This window comes from Neomonachus schauinslandi, chromosome 3, assembly GCF_002201575.2.
Source record: "Neomonachus schauinslandi chromosome 3, ASM220157v2, whole genome shotgun sequence".
NCBI classification, from domain to species: domain Eukaryota; kingdom Metazoa; phylum Chordata; class Mammalia; order Carnivora; family Phocidae; genus Neomonachus; species Neomonachus schauinslandi.
In genome coordinates, this window is record NC_058405.1 from 78,878,516 (window position 1) to 78,901,797 (window position 23,282).

The 23,282-nt window shown below is 37.9% G+C and overlaps 1 protein-coding gene across 2 annotated transcripts in view; it reads left to right on the plus strand.

Moving 5' to 3' along the window:
• Window positions 1-6,448: 6,448 nt before the first annotated feature.
• The window catches only part of XPO4 (exportin 4), a 117,954-nt gene continuing 101,120 nt past the window's right edge, over window positions 6,449-23,282 (plus strand). For both annotated transcript variants that reach the window (XM_044913582.1, XM_044913583.1), the window contains exon 1: window positions 6,449-6,539. In XM_044913582.1, coding sequence (XP_044769517.1) covers window positions 6,471-6,539 — 69 coding nt within the window. In that variant the 5' untranslated portion in view covers window positions 6,449-6,470. The remainder of the gene's footprint in view (window positions 6,540-23,282) is intronic.

A 23,282-nucleotide genomic window follows, 5' to 3' on the forward strand; every position in this document is an offset into this window, starting at 1 on the left:
GTTCATCACTTACGTACGACACCTTGTGCTCATCATAACAAGTGCCCTCCTTAATACCCATCCCCTATCCACCTCCCTCTATCAACCCTCAGTTTGTTCTCTATTGTTAAGAGTCTCTTATGGTGTTTCCCTCTCTCTTTTTAATTTTTTTCCCTTCCCATATGTTCATATTTTGTTTCCTAAATTCCACACATGAGTAAAATCATATGGTATTTGTCTTTCTCTGACTGACTGACTCTTCACTTAGCATAATACACCCTAGCTCCATCCATGTTTTTGCAAATGGAAGATTTCATTCTTTCTGATGGCTGAATAATATCCCATTGTATATATATACCACATCTTCTTGATCCATTCATCTGTTGATGGACATCTGGGCTCTTTCCACAGTTTGGTTATTGTGGACATTGCTGCTAAACATTGGGGTGCATGTGCCCCTTTGGATCACTGTGCTTGTATCCTTTGGGTAAATACCTAGTAATGCAATTGCTGGATCATAGGGCAGTTCTATTTTTAACTTTTTGAGGAATCTCCATACTGTTTTCCAGAGTGGCTGCACCAGTTTGCATTCCCACCAGTAGTGAAAGAGGGTTCCCCTCTCTCATCCTCACCAACACCTGTTGTTTCTTGCATTGTTAATTTTAGCCATTCTGACAGGAGTGAGGTGGTATCTCATTGCAATTTTGATTTGCATCTCCCTGATGATGAGTGCTGTTGAGCATCTTTTCATGTGTCTGTTAGCCATTTGGATGTCTACTTTGGAAAAATGTCTATTCATATCTTCTGCCCATTTCTTATCTGATTATTTGTCTTGTTGAGATTGATAGGTTCTTTATAGATTTTGGATACTTACCCTTTACCAGATACATCATTTGCAAATATCTTCTCCCATTCCATAGGCTGCCTTTTAGTTTTGATTGTTTCCTTTGCTGTGCAGAAGTTTTTATCTTGATGAAGTCCCAATAGTTCATTTTTGCCTTTGTTTCCCTTGCCTCCAGCAACATGTCTGGTAAGAAGTTGCTACAGCCAAGGTCAAAGAGGTTGCTACCTCAAAATCCTCCAAGATTTTCCTGTCTCACATGTAGCTTTTTCATGCATTTTGAATTTATTTTAGTGTATGGTGTAAGAAAGTGGTCGAGTTTCATTCTTCTGCATGTTGCAGTCCAGTTTTCCCAACACCATTTGTTGAAGAGACTTTTTTCCATTGGATATTCTTTGCTGCTTTGTGGAAGATTAGTTGACCAGATAGTTGTGGGTCCATTTCTGAGTTCTCTATTCTGTTCCATTGATCTATGTGTCTGTTTTTGTGCCAGTACCATACTGTCTTAATGACTACAGTTTTGTAATATAGCCTGGAGTCTGGAATCATGATGCCTCCAGCTCTGCTTTTCATTCTCAGGGTTTCTTTGGCTATTTAGTGTCTTCTGTGGTTCCATACAAATTTTAGGATTATTTGTTCTAACTCTGTGAAAAATGCTGGTGGTATTTTGATAGGGATTGCTTTAAATGTGGAGATTGCTTTGGGTAGTATAGACATTTTAACATTGTTTAGACATTTAGACATTGTTCTTCCCATCTGTGAGCATGGACTGTTTTTCCATTTCTTTGTGTCCTCTACAATTTCTTTCATAAGTATTCTATAGTTTTCAGAGTACAGATCTTTTGCCTCTTTGGTTACATTTATTCCTAGGTATCTTATGTTTTTTGGTACAGTTGTAAATGGGATTGATTCCTTGATTTCTTTTTCTGCTGCTTCATTATTGGTGTGTAGAAATGCAACAGATTGCTGTACATTGATTTCATATCCTCCAACTTTGCTGAATTCATGTATCAGTTCTAGCGATTTTTTTTTGTGGAGTCTTTCAGGTTTTCTACAGAGTATTATGTCATCAGGAAATAGTGAAAGTTTGACTTCTTCCTTGCTGATCTGGATGCCTTTTATTTCTTTTTGTTGTCTGATTGCTGAGGCTAGGACTTCCAGTACTATGTTAAATAGTAATGGTGAGAGTGGACATCCCTGTCTTATTCCTGACTGAAGAGATTTTTCCCATTGAAGATGATATTAGCTGTGGGTCTTTCATGTATGTCCTTTATGATGTTGAGGTGTGTTCCACCTATACCTATTTTGTTGAGGATTTTTTTTTAAAAGATTTTATTTATTTATTTGGGAGAAAGAGAGAGAGAGCACGAGATAGGGGAGGGTCAGAGGGAGAAGCAGACTCCCTGCTGAGCCGGGAGCCCGATGCGGGACTCGATCCTGGGACTCCAGGATCATGACCTGAGCCGAAGGCAGTCGCCCAACCAACTGAGCCACCCAGGTGCCCTTGTTGAGGATTTTTATCAAGAATGGATACTGTATTTTGTCAAATGCTTTTTCTGCATCTATTGAGAGGATCAAATGGTTCTTATCCTTTCTTTTATTAATGTGGTGTATCACATTGATTGATTTACAAATATTGAACTAAAATAAGCTTTCTTAAAAAGGAAAAGCTTCAGGGGCACCTGGGTGGCTCAGTCGTTAAGCGTCTGCCTTCGGCTCAGGTCATGATCCCGGAGTCCTGGGATCGAGCCCCACATCCGGCTCCTTGCTCAGCGGGAGGCCTGCTTCTCCCTCTCCCACTCCCCCTGCTTGTGTTCCCTCTCTCGCTGTCTCTCTCTCTCTGTCAAAAAATAGGTGGAATCTTTAAAAAAAAAAAAAAATAAAAAAAAAAAAAATAAAGGAAAAGCTTCAGACTTTCTATAGGCAGTTTTGCTTTACTTCTCTGGCAGTTTTCTTTACTTGTTACATATTTCAAGTATGGCACAGATTTTTAATCCAGTCTTTACAGTATACAAAACTGAAAAAGTTGACATGATAGCTTGAAATGTATCTACTTAAGCTATAATAATTCCAAGTGACTTAGTCTTTACCTGGAAGCAGAATCCTAGAGTTGAAAGCATGGAGTATTGGGCTAGGAAGGCTGGGCTAAAATCCCAGTTCTACTATTTCTGAGGCAAGTAACTAAGCTGCTATAAGCCTCAATTTCCTCACACAAATTTGTGACAATAATAGCATAATTATTATATCACAGAGTTATTGGGAAGATTGAATGAGTTAATAGATGAAAACAGCTAAAAAAAAAAAAAAAAACAGCTTAGTGTCCTTTATGTAGTAATTGTGTGTAAACATTAACCACCATGTTGTAGTATCCTCCAATTGTTTGGAATTTCAATTGTCCTACAGTATCAACCATTGTGCCAAATAAGTAATCAATTCATAACAGTAATATCTTGCATTCACAGAATGCTTCATAGCTTTACGAAGTCGTCTCAAATGTATTATCTTTGAATCTCACACACTTGTGATGGTCAACATTTTACAGATGATCAAACTGAGGTCCTGAGATGTTAAGTTACTTAGCCAGTAAACATATCTTAGAAGAAGCAGAGATATAATACAAACTCAATCCTTCTGATTTAAATTCCAGTCTTTGTCCATGTCACCAAAGATACTAAACTGTACGACAGGTGACTGGTTCTACCTGGTTTGGTCCTAAATCATTTAATTTCTCTGGGTCTTATTTTCTTCATCTGAGAAATGGATCATTAAAGGATTTTCATTTCCAAATCTTAAGATTCTATTATCTCTAAATTCTCTTCTAGTTTTAAAATATCATTTAAATGATATCATTAAAATATTGTTTAAAATACCACAACAGGGGCGCCTGGGTGGCTCAGAAGGCTGGGAGTCTGCCTTCAGCTCAGGTCATGATCCCAGGGTCCTGGGATGGAGCCCCGCATCAGGGTCCCTCCTTGGCGGGGAGCCTGCTTCTCCCTCTCCTCCTGCTGCCCCCCTGCTGTGCTCTCACTCTCCCTGTCAAATAAATAAATAAAAATTAAAAAATAAAATAAAATACCACAACAGTTGGCTTTTCCTTTGCACCAAAATGTCAACAATGGAGATAGTCAGTAACCGTATTTTCACTTTAGAAATGTTCCTAGAAAGCCACTAATTTAGGAAAGACACAACATTTAGTAACATTGGCAAATCCCACTGGTTTCCATTAAAAAAACAAACAAACAAAAAAACACCAAACACTGATGTTTCTAAGGAAAAGTATGTAATATACTTTACTAATTAGTTTTGGTAAAGAATAAGTAGGGATAAAAGACTCCCATGACATCATACGTGTTAAAGGAGTACTCTAAAAGTAGAGGGGATGTATTTGTGAAATGTTCTTGATTTCAGGAACATTTCAACCAGACATCTACTTCTCAGACCATTAACATTTCTCTCTTAGAAATTATTGGAATCTGCACAACTTCCTTCTCCTTTTCTATTTCAGGATAGGAAAAGCATGTGGGTAGGCTGGAATACTACTTCTTAACCCTCCATAGGAGAGCATTATTATTGGATAAATCAAGAAATAACAAGAGTCAGGCATCGGAGAGGAGGTTAAACTAGTAGGTAAATTCTACTGTTTTCCAACGTTGAGATTCTACAACTTCATTGTTTACCCCACCCTAAAATTCATGGCTCCCAGTAATATGAGATGTCTATAACCCACTTTATAAAGCCTCTAAATTCAATATAATAACTTGAAAAGCCTACTCATCTCCACATTTGATAAAATACTTTTTCCCCCTCCTTTTAAAAAGTATCTAGATGCAAAGTTCTTATGTAATTACACAAAACAAATGCTTTGGAACACAAGGCCCAATCTGAAGCATTATAGGCCTCAAACATTTAATGTCACAAACTATTCATTTGCCTACACTTTTGCGGATACATCACTGATCTGCAGTAATGACTCTTCGTAACAGCAACATTTTGTAATCTTTTTTTGGATTGCTATATTTATTGAGTGCCTACTATATGTCATGCACTATGTTAATCATTTAGTTTCACATAATTCTTAAAATAAAAAAGGCCATTCACTGCATTTTGGTTAACTTTGCCCTTTTATAATGAAATTAAAAGCACTTCCTTTGTTTCTCAAGCAATAAAAACCTCACTAATTCACTTTCTCAACTCCCAAGTTGTAGAGATATCAAATACAAGAAACGTGTTGTTTGTTTGTTTACAACCTGTTTTCCAATGGAGAAAATAATGCAATTCTGTTGCAGTGACATTAAAAACAAAACAAAAAAACCACCCTGGGGTGCCTGGGTGGCTCAGTTGGTTAAGCCTCTGCCATCTGCCTTTGGCTCAGGTCATGATCCCAGGGTACTGGGATGGAGCTGCATGGGGCTCCCTGCTCTGCCCCTCACTCATGCTCTCTTACTCTTTCTCAAATAAATAAATAAAATCTTTAAAAAAAAAATCTCAAAAGTACAGTTTACTTATAACTAGGAAGAATAAATACAGGAAGATTTCAACAGAGGAAAACTTACAAACACTGAAATGAATTTGAATTTCTGCACAATCCCAGGAATCAGACCAGCACCAAAAGGTCGAAGTCATAGGAAAGTAGATGTCAGCTCAAAAACAAAATAACCCTCTCTTTCGAACAACTTTTCTAATACTTAAAGCTGGTTTGAATACTGAAATAGCTGCTCTCAGGACTACTTGCCTGGAGGTTGTAAAGGAGACTGAAGCACTGGAGGGAAAGTTGAATTACTTTATAAAGTACCTGTCAACATGGATTCCATAACTAACATTGCTATTATGACTTCCTTAAACCCGACAAAACGGGTGACAATGAGTTCTTTCTGAATCCAAGAAGCAGGGTAGTCAAGGTTAGGATTCCTGCTTTTTCACTTTCCAGTATGACACACAGCCCTTGAAAAGAGCTCTCAATGATCTGCTGTCCAAATAAATTTGGAGGAATCTCCTACAGGACCTCCCATTAAGAAAACGAACCTTTCTATCCTGGAATGCTTCCCCCCCCCCCTTTTTTTTTGGCAAGGAGGGACAGAGAATTAGGACTCCGAGGACAGAGATGTTCTGAAAGGCGGCACACTCCCAGGAGAGGAAGTGGGGAGACCAGTTCCAAGTGAGATCCTACACTGCGTGGAGCGTGGAAGGAAAAGGAGAGGTCGGGGTGGACGGAGTGAAGAGTAGAGACCAGAGAGCTTGCCGGCGTCTCGGGTAATGCCTGGTGGTGGTGTGGGGTGTTTTCACCGTGGAGAGAACCCAGCGGCTCGCGGGCACAAGAGCTGAAGAAGCCGAGAGGCTCAGGTGCCGGACAGCACGCATGCGCGGGCCCGTAGCCGCGGCAGTCACCTTCTGGGTCAACCGCCCGGATCTTGCGCGGCACCGCACTGCAGGCGCCTCCCGCCCCAACGAGGAGGCCTGACTCACTTTCTTCTCCTTCCCGCCGCCCAGAACCCGGCGGCCAAACCAGGCCCGCGGGGCCCGCGACGCCAGCGTCGACGGCGGCTGCGACGGCCTCTGGGAGCGCATGAGGCTCCGGGGTCGCTGCGGCGATTGGCCGGCCGCGGCGCCCGCTCCCATAATGCAGCGCATGGCGCGTCATTGAAGAGAGACCATGATGGCGGCGGCGCTTGGGCCCCCAGAAGTGATCGCTCAGCTGGAGAACGCGGCCAAAGTTCTGATGGTGAGTACACCGCGACCCCCGCACCCCAGCATCTGCGGGCCTCTGGCTGGCTCTGCCGTGCCAGGCCTTCCCGTTCGCTAAGCTGGCGACCGGCAAAGGCCTCCAGGGAGCCCTGGAAGTGGAGGAGGTGGCGGTGGCGTGGCGCAGGATTCTCCATCCTACTTTTCTTCTGCCTTCGTTGCCCCCTCTTCCTGGGGCTGTCCACTTCCCCTAGGTGTCTGGCACTCCGGTCGGGCGACGGAATATGGTACTGAAGGAAAGAGGGTTTCCTGTGCTACAGTCTTCACCGTACGCCCTGCTCAGCAGACTGGGTCGAGAGCGAGGCGCGGGGAGTGAGGTCCGGGTCATCCCCGCAGGGCTTTGGTCGGGGGGCAGTGTGTGCGCGGCTGGGGAGTTGGTGCCAGGAAGGAAGGAAGGGATGGTCCAGCCCAGGTGCTGTTAGCAACCCTTGTTCCCTTCGAGCATGCGGGTCCTCAAGCTCTTTCTCTGACCTGCAGCCACCTCTGGGGTAACCGCAGCCGCCAGCACGTGGAAGGACCGGCAGGAGGGAGGGAGGGGAATTTTTGGGACCAAGGTCATTGGGGCAAAACTTTATATTAAAGTACCAAGCTCCCTGTGGGTCGCGCATTAAGGAGAGCTGAATTTAAGGTGCTCGTTGACTTCGTTCTTAACACTATACAGTGATCAGTTTGATGAGTATGTTATTTGCCCAGGGAGTTTGAGAAGGCTGAGTTAAAGGATAAAAAAAGTATTCCACGCAGAGAGTAGAAGTAAGGATAAACTATATTCAGTTACTCAGTAAACTGTATTTGTTGTTGTTGGTTTTTTTTTTTTTTTGGAAGTTAGAGGCTCGTTTGATTGCTTGAATTGATCCACCTTTCTAAGAATCGAATACAGCTAGCTTCGTTGTTTTTTGTTTTTTAATATTTTATTTATTTATTCATGAGAGACAGAGAGAGAGAGAGAGAGAAGCAGAGGGAGAAGCAGGCTCCCAAGGAGCAGGGAGCCCGATGCGGGACTCGATCCCAGGACTCTGGGACCATGACCTGAGCCGAAGGCAGACGCTTAACCGTCTGAGCCACCCAGGCGCCCAGCTAGCTTCGTTTTATGTATGTATGTATGTATGTATGTATGTATGTATGTATGTATTTAACTAACTTCTTTCCTTTTCCTTCGGTGCTTGGATTATATGTTCGAGCATCACGTTTAAAAGTATTTGAACTAATTCTAGCATAGTTTGTAGTTCCACTTACCAAGTTTTGTTTTCACACACAACACCAGATAGCTCATGAAATTTAACTAAATTTAGAAGTCTAATAAAAGCAGGGTTTACTTGCTTCATTATGAGCAAAGCTAAGTGAATCGTTTTGTCAGAAAACTGAGTAAAGTTTTCAGACTCTTCCAAGTTAAGTCCAGAAGAAACTAGCTAGTATTCTCCTTAATAGAGGTTCTTAAAATCCCTGACTTGGTGTTTCCTGAAATATCTGAAAAATTTCTAGGAGCCAGGGACCCTATTGAGACTCTGGAAGGAGTATGTGACCCCAGAAAACACTGCCTTAGTTCTTACATTGATAGGATAAAATTAGTGTCTTGCACTAATTAACACTTGTGTTTGCCAATACCAGTACCGTCCCTCTTCCCTGGCAAAGCTGATTTTATTGTCTGTAAGGGAGTAGCTGAGAAGAATAGCAATAAGTATTGTTTATTGAGTGCATACTACATCCAGATACTGTGTGTGAGGTTTTACATACTTTATTAATCCTTGCAACAGCTTTACAAGGTTGAGAGAGAGTTTAAGTGGCCCGGATTACATAATTACTAAGTTGATGATTTAGGTTCAGAACTCAGATCTGTCTGGCTCTAAAGCTGGGTCTGTTTCTACTCTACCTCACCACCTCTTATATATGTTGTGTAGATATCCATTTACATACTTTTTAATCTTTCCAGAGAATAGTATTGAAAAAAAATGTTATTAAAAATAGGAAATTTGTTTTTCGAAGTTTCCACTTGTCACAAATGTGGACCACAAATGTGTAGTAGGAGTAACAATTACTGCATTATTTCTCGGTATGAAAGCTGAATTCCAATTTATTGTTAGTAGTAACAGCTTACATTCATTAAGTGCTTACTATGTGTGAGGCGCTATGCCAGATGCTACCTTATTTAATTCTTACTAACTATGAGGTGGTAATTATTACTTTCATTTTCATTTTATAGACTAAGGGACTGAAACATGTAAATGCTAGATAATTTATCCAAATTTACAGGGAAAGTTGTAGAGTGGGGACGCCAACTCAGATTTGTGTGTTACCAGTTTGTGGCTCTTAACCTAAAGGGCAGTGCGACTAGAAAGCAAGTAAATAAATTCATTTGGGGATAGTTAAGATTGTTAAATCTTCAACTATTAAGCATTAGAATATTTTTAAAAAGGACGAATGATTTTAGCACTTACCCATCATCTGAGGAAATCTCGTTTATAGGAAATTGCTATATATTTTAATTGTTAATATGTTTTGGGATTCAAAGTAATTAATGATGTCTTTCGCAATCATTTTGCTTAATTTTTCCATTTGGTATCCATATATTTCTTTTATGAAATTTGGTGTAGAGTTTTAGTGTGCAAAATAATCTCAAGACATCTTTTAGTACAGAGGCCTTAGTCCACAATGGATATCAGAAGGAAATTGTAAGCAAATTTTTTGGTGCAAACATACATTTTTGGTAATAGGGTTTATAGCTTTTATCAGCATTTCTAAGGAAGTAGAGACCTGAAAAATAAGAACCTAGTCTAAGCATTCTCCCTTCCATTCTACAGATGGGGAAACTGAGGTTCAAAGAGGTAGAAGTGACTTGCCGAAGGTAGGTCACAGAACAAATTAGTGAGAAGAGTGATCCAGAACCTAGATCACCAGACTCCTATTTCAGAACTTAATAAATTTTTTACTCAGCCATGTTCCTTCTCAAAGTCAACATATTATAATACCATAAATGTTACACTTTATTGCTTGATGGGAAATTTTGAAATGTGTTTTTGGATATTGCAGTTGCTTCATTGTAAATATCTATATTCAGTCCTATTTAGGTTATTGGATAAGCTGCCAGATAGTGTATTAGACCTTTAGAATGAAAAATACATTTATTGATTTTATAGATCTCAACACAGTGATTCTCCCCCTGCCTCAAGTAGTAACAGGGAGTATTTTCTGTAGATGCTTGCAAATACTGCTTAATCTTCTGATTCAAGACAGTGAGGTTACTTGGTAGAAAATAAATTTGAAGGTGAAAAAACTAGAATGAGGATGGACTTCTGTAGGTTAGCAGCTGTGCAAGTGAAGTTATCTATTCTGAAAGCATTGTGCAGATGGAAAATTATTTAAATAGGTCCTGAACGTTTCTTCTGCAAAAAAGATTCCATTTATTGGCTTTTGCTTAAGATATCTAACCCTAAATTTTTGAGAGTATATTAAATATATACTAGAGTAAGTAAAGTTGACCACACTTTAGTGCTAACATTCTTATTAGTGAGAGTCTTCTCTCTGACTGCATGAATTTAGTACGTTACCTTACAGACCTGAAAATTTGGTGTTGTAGACACATTTTCTGTTATTTAAAATTATAGCAGTAATACTGGAACATATTTTAAAGTATAGCACACAAATACACAATAAAAAATGAATCTCCCTCTTCTTCCTTTCCCCACTCTCAGTCCCCCTTCCCTAAGCAGTCTGTATTAAGTTTGAATATGCCTTTTTTCCTGTGCTTTTATAATACACATTATATAGTTTTTCTTTTTTTTTTTACATGAATGAGAATACTATAAAATATCCTTAACTTAAAAAATTTTGCAGATACCTTTCTGAATAGTAAGAAATTCAAGTTGTGCAGAAAGGTGTATAGGGGAAAGTAAAAGTTCCCTAAGCTCCCATTGCCTTTTCAGACATGACGGTTTCTTGAGTACACATGTTAAAAATCTCTAGGCGGGGCGCCTAGGTGGCGCAGTTGGTTAAGCATCCCACTCTTGATTTCGGCTCAGGTCATGATCGAGCCCTGAGTTGGTGTCCGTGCTCAGGGCAGAGTCGGCTTGAGATTCTCTCCCTTTCCCTCTGCCCCACGTGTGTGTGTGTGTGTGTGTGTGTATGTGTATGCATGCGTGCGCATACACACTCTCTTAATTGAATAAATCTAAAAAAAATCTCTAGGCATATAAGAGCATACATATATCATTTTTATTTTTTATTTTTTCATTTGTTTGGTTTCTTTTTATACCATGTAAATATTTATTTGTGGATAATTATAAATCAGTAGGAACAGCATAAAAGTAACACAGCGTCTACAATGCCGATAGCAATTTTACGATTATAAACACATCCAACATAGAGTGTACATAGGGCTGGTAGACCCCAAGCTTAACAAAATCATGTCTGAACCTCGCAGAGATGGTCATTCCCTCGCAGCTGGGACCAAGGGGTGACAGGGACATTGTTCTGAGGCTGCATAACTGCCCCCGCCTTCAAGAAGTGCACATATCATTTTTAAAATGTATATTTTTACACTAATGAAATTGTGTAATCCATATATTCCTGTGCCTTTCTTTACTCACCTCCTTGTGGATGGATTGTAAAGGAAGTTTATTTCCATTTTGTGTGTGTGCATGAATAGATATAAAATGTAGGATGTGTTTTAATTTTAGAGACATCATAATGGAAAAGTAGTGTTCTTTTAGTATTAATAGCATATTTGTTTGAACAGTAAACCTGAAAAATGCTTTATTTATTTTCTTGAATTTCTTGAATTTCCTATTTTGTTTTCCTGGCTTGCTTGAGCTGTTAGAGATTGTCCTTTGTGAGTGTGTGTAGTGCTAATATAAGATGTTGTAGAGTACATATGTTAACTGATACTTCAAAGAAAAATAATTTACTACAATTGTTTTAAAACCAAAATGGATTTAGTAAGTGTAAATGCAGCTTTAATTAGAGCGATTTTATGATTGGTTATCATGGTTTTTATTGTAGTGGAATCTGGTTATTATTTTGAAAGCATCTGCAAAATTGTAGTGAGATATTAAAAGTTCTTATTTTATTCTCACATCAATCCTGTGAAGTAAATAGAAGAGATATTAAACTTTATAAAGAAAATCTGAGATTCAGAGATGGTAAGTGATTTGCCTGTGGTCCCATAGCTGGTTTGGATTTGGAGTTAAGTCTGGCCATTCATTCATTCTAGAGCATTTCTTCCATATGTATTTGCTAGGCATAATGCTGTGTATGCTAAGGAGATAGGTGAAAGACATTGTTTCAAGGAGAGCATAGTCCAATGGGGGAGAAAGGCAAAACTATTAAGCAGTTGTTAGGTAACATAATGGAAGTATAAACTAGTGCTCTGAGAGTACAGAGGAGGGACATCTATCTCAGACTGAGTTGGGGACCTAGAAAAGGGCTTCTTGGAACAGGAGATCCTTAAGCGGAGTAGTCAATGAAGGACAAGTTGGAGTTTTCCAGTTGGGTGAGGGGTATCCCAAGTAGAGGGATATATTTGTATGAAGGCCTGAGAAAACTGAATGCCATATGTGTGGGGAGTATTTGAGCATTTATTTATTTATTTAAGATTTATTTATTTTAGGGGCGCCTGGGTGGCTCAGTCGTTAAGCATCTGCCTTTGGCTCAGTTCATGATCCCAGGGTCCTGGGATCGAGCCCCACATCAGGCTCCCTGCTCAGCGGGAAGCCTGCTTCTCCCTCTCCTTCTGCTCCTGCTTGTGTTCCCTCTCTCGCTATGTAGTGGGGGGAGGGGCAGAGGGAGAAGGAGAGAAGCACGGTCCCCGCTGAGCGTGGAGCCCAATAAGGCAGGGCTCCATACCATGACCCGAGCTGAAACAAGAGTAGGACACTCAACTGACTGAGCCGCTTCTATGTATAAGGTGCAATGCTTTTATTTTTTTGTAATCAATAATGAACATGTCATGAATTTAAGAATTTTGATTGTAGCATTTACTTTTCTTATTGGAAAGATGCATTATATTGAGTAAGCATTTTTCTTTTTTTTTTTAAGATTTTATTTATTTGAGATAGAGATAGTGAGAGGAGAGGGAGAAGCAGGCTCCCTGCTGAGCCCAGCGCTGGGCTTGATCCCAGGACTCCAGGATCATGACCTAAGCTGAAGGCAGACACTTAACTGACTGAGCCACCCAGGTGCCCCCATTTTTATTTATTTCAATTTTGTCTTTTAGTCTCTGTTGTGGCACTAGATATTAGAATACTGGCACTAATAGTTTTTTTCCAAAAACTAGTTAGTGGGGAATTTTTATTTAAAATTCAATTAAAGGGGCGCCTGGGTGGCTCAGTCGTTAAGCGTCTGCCTTCGGCTCAGGTCGTGATCCCGGGGTCCTGGGATCAAGCCCCGCATGGGGCTCCCTGCTCCGCGGGAAGCCTGCTTCTCCCTCTCTCACTTCCCCTGCTTGTGTTCCCTCTCTCACTGTCTCTCTTTGTCAAATAAATAATAAAATCTTTAAAAATAAATAAAAAATAAATAAAAAATAAAGTTCAATTAAATGTGTATTTTGCAGTTGGACTTGTGTCATACTCCACTAATTGGAACATGGCCAGTGATCCAGAGAAATGTGAAAAGACCTTTGAAATCATCCATAGATACCTAGAAGGCAGTTGATAAAATTTAACAGCCTTTCATGATTAAAAATTCAATAAACTAGGAATTGACTTAAAAAATACAATAAAGTTCTTTCAAACCACTAGTAAATGGTGATATTCTTACGAGTGAAATAGGGAGTCATAATATAATTATTACTTAACACTTGGAGGGCCTAGCTGATACAGTAAGATAAGAAAAAGGAGTAAGTACAAATATTGGAAAGAAAAGTAAAAAAGATAATTATTTGCAGATGATATCCAGAAAAAAAAAATCCAAGGAAATTAAACTGTTAGAACTATTAGAATAGTGGGACACCTGGGTGGCTCAGTTGGTTGAGCATCTGCCTTCGGCTCAGGTCATGGTCCCAGGGTCCTGGGATCGAGTCTCGTATCTGGCTCCTTGCTCAGTGGGGAGCCTGCTTCTTCCTCTGCCTGCTCTACCTGCAACTCCCCCTGCTTGTACTCTCTCTTTCTCTCTCTCTCTGACAAATAAATAAAATCTTAAAAAAAAAAAAAGAACTATTAGAATAGTTATTTGGTCACGTGGCCAGATATAAGACATAAACCAATTGTAAGATTTCTTTTCTATCAACAGTGATCAAGTTAAAATTGGAAAAAAAAGACCTCATTCCTTCAGTTATAAAAACTGTAGGAATAAATTATAGAACACTATTAAACATGCACCTTTTTATGAAGAAAAGTATATAGCTTATTTGAAGAATACAAAAGGAAATCTGAATTAGATGAAGGCTGTGTTCCTCAATTCAAAGAATTAATTTGGTAAGGTGGCAATTCCTCCCTCATTAATCTATAAATTGAATGTAACGTCAATCAAAATCTTTCTTTCCTCCTCACCCTTTTCTGAGGTGGGAGAAAAATATGACTAATTAGAAAAATATATCTGGAAGAATAGTTGTATGAGAATAACAGCATTTTTTAAAAAGGAAAATGAAGGGTTTGGAGGACTTGATGTACAGTTACTAAAATTTATTCAAAAGTTACAGTAATTGAGGGGCACCTGGGTGGCTCAGTTGGTGGAGCCTGCGACTCCCAAGACCCACATTGGGTGTACAGATTACTTAAAAATAAAATCTTTAATAAAGTAAAATAAATAAACAATTAAAAAAGCTACAGTAATTGAAACACTGTAGTGCTGGCATGGGAAAAGAATAGAAAATTGAAAGAATGGTCCAAAAACAGAACTTTGATTAAAATGATATTTCACGGGCGCGTGGGTGACTCAGATGGTTAAGCGTCTGCCTTTGTTTCAGGTCATGATCCCAGGGTCCTGGGATCGAGTGCCGCATCAGTCTCCCTGCTCAGCGGGAGCCTGCTTCTCCCTCTCCCACTTCCCCTGCTTGTGCTTTCTCTCTCTCTGTCAAATAAATAAAAAAAAATCTTAAAAAATAAAATAAAATAAAATGGTATTTCACATTGTGAAGGTAACAGGTAATGGAAAAACAGACTATGCTTTAATGCTAGCCAGAGGTATAAAAAATTAAAACTTTCTGGTAGATGGTGATACGTTAGCCTCTGGAACTCACAAGAAATGTGGGTCTAATATATAGTAGTGTTATTTTTTTTAATGGAAAGATCAAAATGGACATGGAAAGAACCTCAAACTGAGGGTAAAAAGTGAAGGACAGAATACATGATCTTGTTTTTGCTTTCTAAATAAAAAAAAAAATCTTTGCATATATTTGTATATGTATAGAAACAATTGGAACATATATACTAAGTTTTTAAGAATGGGTATCTAGAGAATGGGATTGGAAGTGGAAAGAATCCTTTCTACATTTCAATATAGTTTGAATTTTTTACAATATAAAACATTGAGTCACACATTAATATGTCATTCTGATAAATTTGAATGTTGCATGTATTTTTAAAGTCTATGATTACTTTCTTGACTATTCTTTATCTCAAAATTAAAAGCTGTCTCATGGCTGAGGCTGAATAAAAATTACATTTGTAAGTTAGGTCCCATTTCTGCAGTTTTCTCTAATCAGTGCTAGTTAAGCATAATCTTGCTAGCAAATAAAAGGAAGAAAACTATTTTGAGAAAGCTACTAGAAAACCAATAAAGTTTATTTTGGAGAAGGGATATGGATTTATTCTCAGGCCAAGTTCTATTCACTTATAATGGTGGGAAAAATTAGGCCCACTATAAAATGACAAAGAGAATATTCTAAAGTAGGGGCTTTCAAAGTTTAGAAGGTGCATAATTATTCTTAGGGTGGTTGTTAAAACCGTAGAATGCTATCTTATCTGTAAAGGTTCTGATTTCCTAGGCTATGTCTCATTTCATTCTTCCAACTTTAATGGCTTCCACATTAGGGTTCTAAAAGCTCAGCGTGGTTGTTGGCCCCTGCCTCATCTTCCAGCCATAAGCCAATTCCTGTCTACTTTCTTTGTTTCCCAGCCAGGGCTGGCTACATAATTTGTGGAGCCTCGTGTAAAATGAAAATGTGGGGCTCCTTGTTCAAAAAGCAGGGAAGAAGTGCCATTAGAGGCTTTAAAACATAAAGCTTTTTCCTTTATATTTTATACTTACAAAGTATAGTAGGAGTAATAATGCTTTCTGGATAACAGCAAACTTATAAATTGTAAAAGTATTTTGGTATAATTTTACATAATATAATAACATTTTATGTGGAATCTTGATTGGTCATAAGATATATTTGGCTTTTCTACAAATTTATTAGGTCATCAGAATTTTTACTTTTAGCTAGTTTGTTTTCAGTTGGTATAATTGAAAGTGATGTCAGTTGCTCTTGGCAAATGCGAGATTGTAAATTTTTGATAATTATTTTGAATAGGATCTTTCTACTGATGCACCTATTACTAGAGTTATATTTTATAGGCTGTGACAACTTTGGGATAAATTTCTGGCTGATTATTTACAAATACAAATTTTAGAGCTATGATTCTTACAGAACTTTTTTTTTTTTTAAAGACTTCATACTGAATTTAGTTTTAGATGTAACTTTATACAATATTTTAATGTTTCTTTTAACAATTCTTGTTACTGGTAGAGGTCATAGAAGAAACCAAAAGTAGCTTGCTTAATGATTTATGTATGATTAAATTTATATACAATTAAAGATGTGTTTTTATGCATCTTGCCATTGTGTCTTCAGTTATAAAAGAAAAATTAAATTGTCTTTGTGATTAATAAATGTCTCTCAGGGCGCCTGGGTGGCTCAGATGGTTAAGCATCTGCCTTCGGCTCAGGTCATGATCTCAGGGTCCTGGGATCAAGTCCCGCATCGGGCTCCCTGCTCCTTGGGAGCCTGTTTCTCCCTCTGCCTTTCTCTCGCTCTGTCTCTCATGAAAAAAAAAAACAAATGTCTCTCATATAATAAATTGTCTTTCTGATTAATAAAATTGTCTTTCAGAGCTTTATACTAAAATAGTATCTTTTCTGTTGAATACAATTTTTATTTCCAAGCCTGGAGACTTTTGCTTTGCTGTAGAAGTTTTGAAAAACCAGAGACTCTAAACTCTGAAGAATTCTAATAACTCCCTGAAATGCTTCATTGCAATGTCTATTTGTACAATTTTCTTCTGTAATTTACTGACAAAGTTTTCTCCTTGAGTTCTTGTCACAGTGCTTAGACTGGAAAGTTAACGTTTGTGCAGGTGCCTCAGGGATAGGGTTGGGGCATGAGCAGGCAAGGTGGCTTCCCATGGTAGGTTCTGGAGCTGCTGCTAGTTGGGCCCAGCTTTGATCAGAGCCACCTTGGGACTCGTGGCACCCCAGACTGCCTTGAGGCACATGCATGTGTCCCAGGCCACCATCCTGTCTTCGCAGCTCCTGCACATGCTCTCTTGTCCCACTGGGCTTCACCTGCAAAACATAAGTTCAGAAATAAAATTATTAAGAATTTAAAAATGGCAATAGCAGAGTATCAAATTAAGCATGGGGCCTTTTAGAGAGTTGGGCCTTATGAGACTGCACAGGTCACACTCTTGAAGCTGGCCTTAGGCTACAGCTTGAGGGGCTTTAGTCCATTATATTTGAGTTGCTTCCTCCTTCTGGAACTTCATGTGTATGTATTCCTTTGGCTTGGAACACTGTTCTCCCCTTTCTTCCTAGTTAACATTTAATTCTTCAGATCTTAATGTAGTTTACTTTATCAAAGAAGCCTGACCACTCTTAGGTTCAATTGTTTTTTCATAACATCATCTACTTTAGTAATATTTATTATACCTGCCATTTTATGGTATTTATTTGTACGATTGACTCATCTAGTAGGTTGTAAGCTCCATGAGGACAGGAGTTCTGTTTTTGCTTATCATTGACTCATTGTTGTGTCTGAAGCATCTAGCACATTGCCTGGCATATAGTAGACATTTGGTAGTAATTTATGGACTGAAATATATGAACAGATTACTATAGGGGAAGGCCTAGAGTATAGTGGTAGGTTTCAGAGACAGATGCAGGTTTGAATTGAGGTTTTATTACTGCTTGCTTTTTGCAAGGCATTGAGTAAGTTTTTATCTATTCAGCTTCTTAGAACACTTCTTCTGTTGCTTTTTCTCTGTCTCAGCCACGCCAGTTCTCTTTTCAGTCTTTCACTTTCCTGTTCTTCATCCTGCCCCAGGACCTTTCGTATACTTTTCCCTCTGCTTAGAATGTTCTTCACTTTCACCTAACCCTTCAGGTATCTCCACAGTCATTTTGAGGAAAACCTTTCTTAGCTTCCCTGAAAGGTGAGATTCATCTGTCCTACACTTAGATAACTGTGTAGTTCTTTCATAACACCTGTCACATTTGAAAATTTACATTTATTTGTGTGATTAACAAATAAATGTTGGTCTCCCTTGTTAGACTCCAATATGTATTAGTTCAAGGATCTTGTTTGCATATAGTATTTGCTCAATAATATTTGAATGAAAAAAGTGCACGAATAAATGAGGAAGGAAGTACTATGAGATGAGCCTAGGGAATGGGGAAATAGGCAGGGTCTGGGTTATCTTAAGGCCTTATTTGCTACAATAATTTAGCTTGAATTCACCCAGTAGTGGTGACTTGACAGACCTGTGGTTCGATAAGTGAAAATCTGATTGAGGGAAGCAAGATGGAAGGTAGGAAGACCAGTTAGGAGGCCGTTGAAGTTGTTCAGCAAAGAGCTGATGAAATTCTGAACAAAGTTAGGATGTGGGGGGCGATAAACTAATATTTAAAAAAAAAATTTAATGCCACAGTGACTCTTACGGGAAAGGAGAATGAATACATATTTGGGGGAAGCTGGGAATACCTTACAATGGCTTGTAGAAGCTCAAAATTTCTTAACTTTTTTCTTAAAAGTTAATGGAAATTTCATTCTAATTCGTAATATATCCACATTTTAATATAAAATTATTTGACCCCAATCTTTGAATAAGATTAATAACGTTAAAAAGCTGGCCTATCTTTATTCTGTGGTTTTGTGGCAGGGGTTAGAAAACTAATTAGAAAACAGCAGTAGTATGATAGCTACTCAGATGAGATATTAGAAAAATCACCCTGTTGCTTATGTTAGTAAGCACACATGGAAAATTACTGAAATTTAGAAATTGTGGAAAGGCGGTATAATGTAGAGGCTCCAGAGCCAGACTATTTGGATTCTTCTTGGTTTCCGACTAGCTGTGTGACATTTGGCAAATCGTTTAACCTCTGTGTGTCTGTTTCTTCATCTCTACAATAGAAAAATAATAGTACCTATCTCATGTAGTTAATGTTAAGAATAAATGATTTCATTTACATTAAAAGAAAGTGTTTAGCAAAGCTCCTGACACATGTAAGTCCTCTATAAGTATTGTGTTATTTTGTACTTTAATGTATCAGATAACTTTGCATCAAAGCACATAAATCAAGGCAACCTTAGAGTAAGCACTCAATAAATATTTGTTGAGTTAATTAAATTTCTAGTAGAGTAGTGCTGATAGAACTTTCTGGTTGATGGAAATGTTCTATATATCCACACTCTCCAATACAGTAGCTGGTAGCAACATGTGGCTGTTGAGCACTTGAAATGGACTAGTGCAGTGGAGCAACTAAAATTTTAATTTTAATTAAATAGCCACATGTGGGTAGTGGCTGCCATATTGGGCAGCATAGATCTAGAGTGTGGCTGTGTGTCTCTTTGTATTCATCTTCAGATTGGTAAATATTGATTCCAGATTTCAAATAATTATTAGATTCTGTCATTACTTCTGGTTGTTGCATTCCCACTGTTTAAATGCAGTATGTACTAATTTAGATATCAACTGCTGCATCTTCAATAGATTTTACCTTGGGGCACTTGGGTGACTCAGTAGGTTAGGTGTTTGCCTTTGGCTTGGGTCATGATCACAGGGTCTCAGGATTGAACCCCATGTCTGGCTCCCTGCTCAGCGGGGAGCCTGCTTCTCCCTCTCCCTCTGCCTGCAGTTCCCTCTGCTAGTGCACATGTGCTCTCTTTCTCTCTCTCTGTGTCAAATAAAATCTTTAAAAAATATATAGATTTTACCTTGTTATTCTGATTTTTGTACTAGAATCATCAAAACACATACTTCTGGAAACATTGGTGGCACATAACATTGATGAAGAGAAGATAGCCAAATTCTTTGCTTCATAATTATAATTTTCCTTTTTTGATTTATAAACACCAATTAGAATGATCAAGACAATGAATTTTTCATCACCTTTATATACACACCTACATTTTAACATTTGTCCACTTATGAACTATATCAATTTTTTTTTATGCAGACCTAATAAAAGAGTAAGAATAAAAAATAGAGTCATATATCCTCTTAACAAAACAAGCTGATCCAGGTTCTTGTTCCAGAATATTGGGCAATGAGGTAATTCTTGTGTAATGACTGACTGGATGAGAATACCATCATTTCCTTTTGTCCTTGGAAGTATGTGGTTCATTCATTGATTCTTGTCTTTGAGAAAACTAGGGCATTGCCATTATTGACATTGTGGTCTGGCATGTGCGTCGTGGGATGTTTAGCAGCATCTTTACCCTTGATCCACTAGTTACCAGTAGCACTTCCCAGTTGTGGCAACCAAAAATGTCTCTAGACACTGCCAGACATCCCCTGGGGGATCAAAATTGCCTAAGTTGAGAGCCATTGATCTAGAATATCATCATCTGTAGATGCAGAGTCTGAGATTACATTTATATGATCAATTTTATCATCATAGAGTCTTGTCCGTTAGAATTTTCTGCAGTGATAGGATTTGCTTTGTTGTCTAATGTGCTAGCCACCAGCAACACTTGGCTCTTAAGCACTTGAAATGTGGCTAGTGCAACTGAGGAACTAAATTTTTAATTTAAGTTAATTTAAACAACCACATGTGGCTAGTGGCTACTATGTTGGACAGTACAGGTCTAGAGTGCTGTTCTTTTGTCTTTGTGCATCATCTTCTGATTCACATCATAATTGTGTCTTGTCCGTCTTTTTCTCTCTTATGGGTGAAAATTAAAAAAATTCTGAATTCTCAGCATTATTGAATGAAACCTTAAAAAAAAAAAGGTGAATATGGTGTTTCCATATTTTATATGTTCTTGAAAGGTCATGCTATATCTTGAGCAATGTAGTAAAAGAAAAATTGAGGCTAATGTAATAGTGTTGATTTATTTTGCTATTGCATTACTTTTCTAGGTGGTTTCATCATTTCTTATTTTTTAATTTTGTTGTTAGTTTAGCATTAGCATAGTTTGGAATAGTTAATGAGTTCTGATGGAATAGTCCTTAGAATGGTGAAATGGTAAAGTGTTTCAAGATATAAAAAATGTGATTATTAAGATTCCATTATGAATCTTATAGAAGGGTCTGGTGGGTTCATAAATGACTTCAAATTAGAATGAATTTTATTCTGTTTTTTAAAAAGTAAAGCTTTCTCTTTATTCTTTGAAATACCTCTAAGAAAAAAACAAAAATCAGGGCGCCTGGGTGGCTCAGTTGGTTAAGTGTCGGACTTCTGATTTCATCTCAGGTCATGATCTCAGGGTCCTGAGATCTAGCCTGCACTGGGCTCCTTGCTGACCATGGAGCCTGCTTAAGATCTCTCTCCCTTTCCCTCTCCTCCTCCCCACCAGGTGTGAACACTTTCTCTCTCTCTCCCTCCCTCTCTAAAAAAGGAAGAGAAAAGAAAAGAAAAGAAAGAAAAGTCACAAAATATCAAGCATTACAACTAGTTATTTAAAAAAAAAACAAAAAACTTGCTTATTAAAGAAAAAAAACTCCAAAAATTGAGTCCACTGGACCCTGATGGTATACTGACACTTGTGGATGGTTTAAGGGAATGCCTTTATTGTCTCAACATTATTGTGATGTTTGCTGTGGGTTTTTTTGTGAATTCTTTTTATCTGGTTAAGGAAGTTTCCATTTATTCCTATTTTGCCAAAAGTTTAGTCATGGATCTTATTAAGAATGTTTCTGCATTCTTTCTTCTTTAGTATGTTAATGTGGTGAAAGACATTAGTTTTCTAATGTTAACCCAGCTTTGCATTCCTGGGATAAACTAAGTTGGTCACAGTGTACATTATTACTTTTATTTAAAAAAATCCATTGTTGTATTTGGTATATGAACTGTCTTTTAAGATTTTTCCATCTCTGTTCGTGAGTAAGCTTGGCCTGTAAGTTTCTTTTCTTATACTGTTCTCATCTGGTTTTGGTATCAGCATATTTATAATGATATGCTGACTTCTTAAAATAGGTTGAAGAGTGTTCCCTCTTTTGTATTCTCTTGAAATCTGTAGGATTGGAATGATTTATTCCCTGGTGTTTGGTAAAATCTGGATTGGGGAACTTAAAAGAAAAAATATTTCAAACTGATTCAATTTACTTAATACTTGTAGGACTGTTTAAGTTTTCTATTTCTTCTTAAGTTAGTTTTATTTTTCTAAGAATTTGTCCATATTACATAAGTTATGTTTATCACCATAATGTTATTCTTTCAGTATCTCTTTATTATTCAAGACCTATGTAGTTACAGTTTCTTTAATCTTGCCTGCTAAAATTCTTATTGTCTCTTCACCCCTCTTGCCTGAGTCTTACCAGTTTTATTAGTCATTCCAAAGAAACAACTTTTGGCTTTTTTTGTTTATATTTACTGTATATGGAATTTCTGTTTCATCATTTTCTGCTCTATTATTTTCTTCATTCTATTTTTTGGGAGTAGGTTCTGCTATTTTTCTAAGTTCTTAGGTTAGAGGTTTAGCTTATTTGTTTTAACCTTCTTAAATTTCCAACATAAGCATTTAAGGCTATGCATTTTCCACTTGTACTCAACCTGCATATCACAGATTTTTGATATGAAGTATTTTGGGTCAGTGTTTTCTATTATTCTTTCTTCTTTTATCCTTGAATTTTTCTTTTTTTTTTTAATTTCTTTTAAAGATTTATTTATTTGAGAGGGGGTGAGGTGGGTATAGACGGAGAGGAAGAATCCTCAAGCAGACTCCCAGCTGAGTGGGGAGTCTGATCGGGGCTCGATCCCAGGACTCTGAGAGCATGACCTGACAAGAGTCAGACACTTGACTGAGCCACCAGGCACGCCATCCTTGAATTTTTCTAGTTTTTGTTTTTAGTCAAGTTCTAACTTAATTGCTTTGTGAGAATATGTTATGTACATATCAGTTATTTAAAATTTTTTGTTTGACTACGCCCTATGGCCTAGTGTGTTGTCAGTTTACATTCAGTGTGTATTTGAAAAGAATGTGTGATATCCAGTTAAAGGGCAAGGTATTTATGCCTCTTAAATTAAGCTTGTTAAATCTTGTTGTCTCCTTAAGCTAGCAGTTATGGACAGAGATAGATTAGTGGATTTGTTGGTAGTCCTCTCATTTTTGCTTTATATATATTGCATACTGCTTCAGTAAACCCTTTAATGATTATTAGATGACCCTCTTCTTTTTAGTAACATTTTACTTTAAATTCTGTTTTTTTTTTCCCTGCTGTTATCATAGTTATATCAATTTCATTACCTTCTGATGACAATTGGCTTGGCATGTTTTTTTCCCAGCCTTTTCAGCCTTTCTATGCCCTTGGGGTTTTTGTCTGCACAAAGTTGGATTTTCTTTTTTATCCATCCTGACAGTCTCAGTTTTTTAATC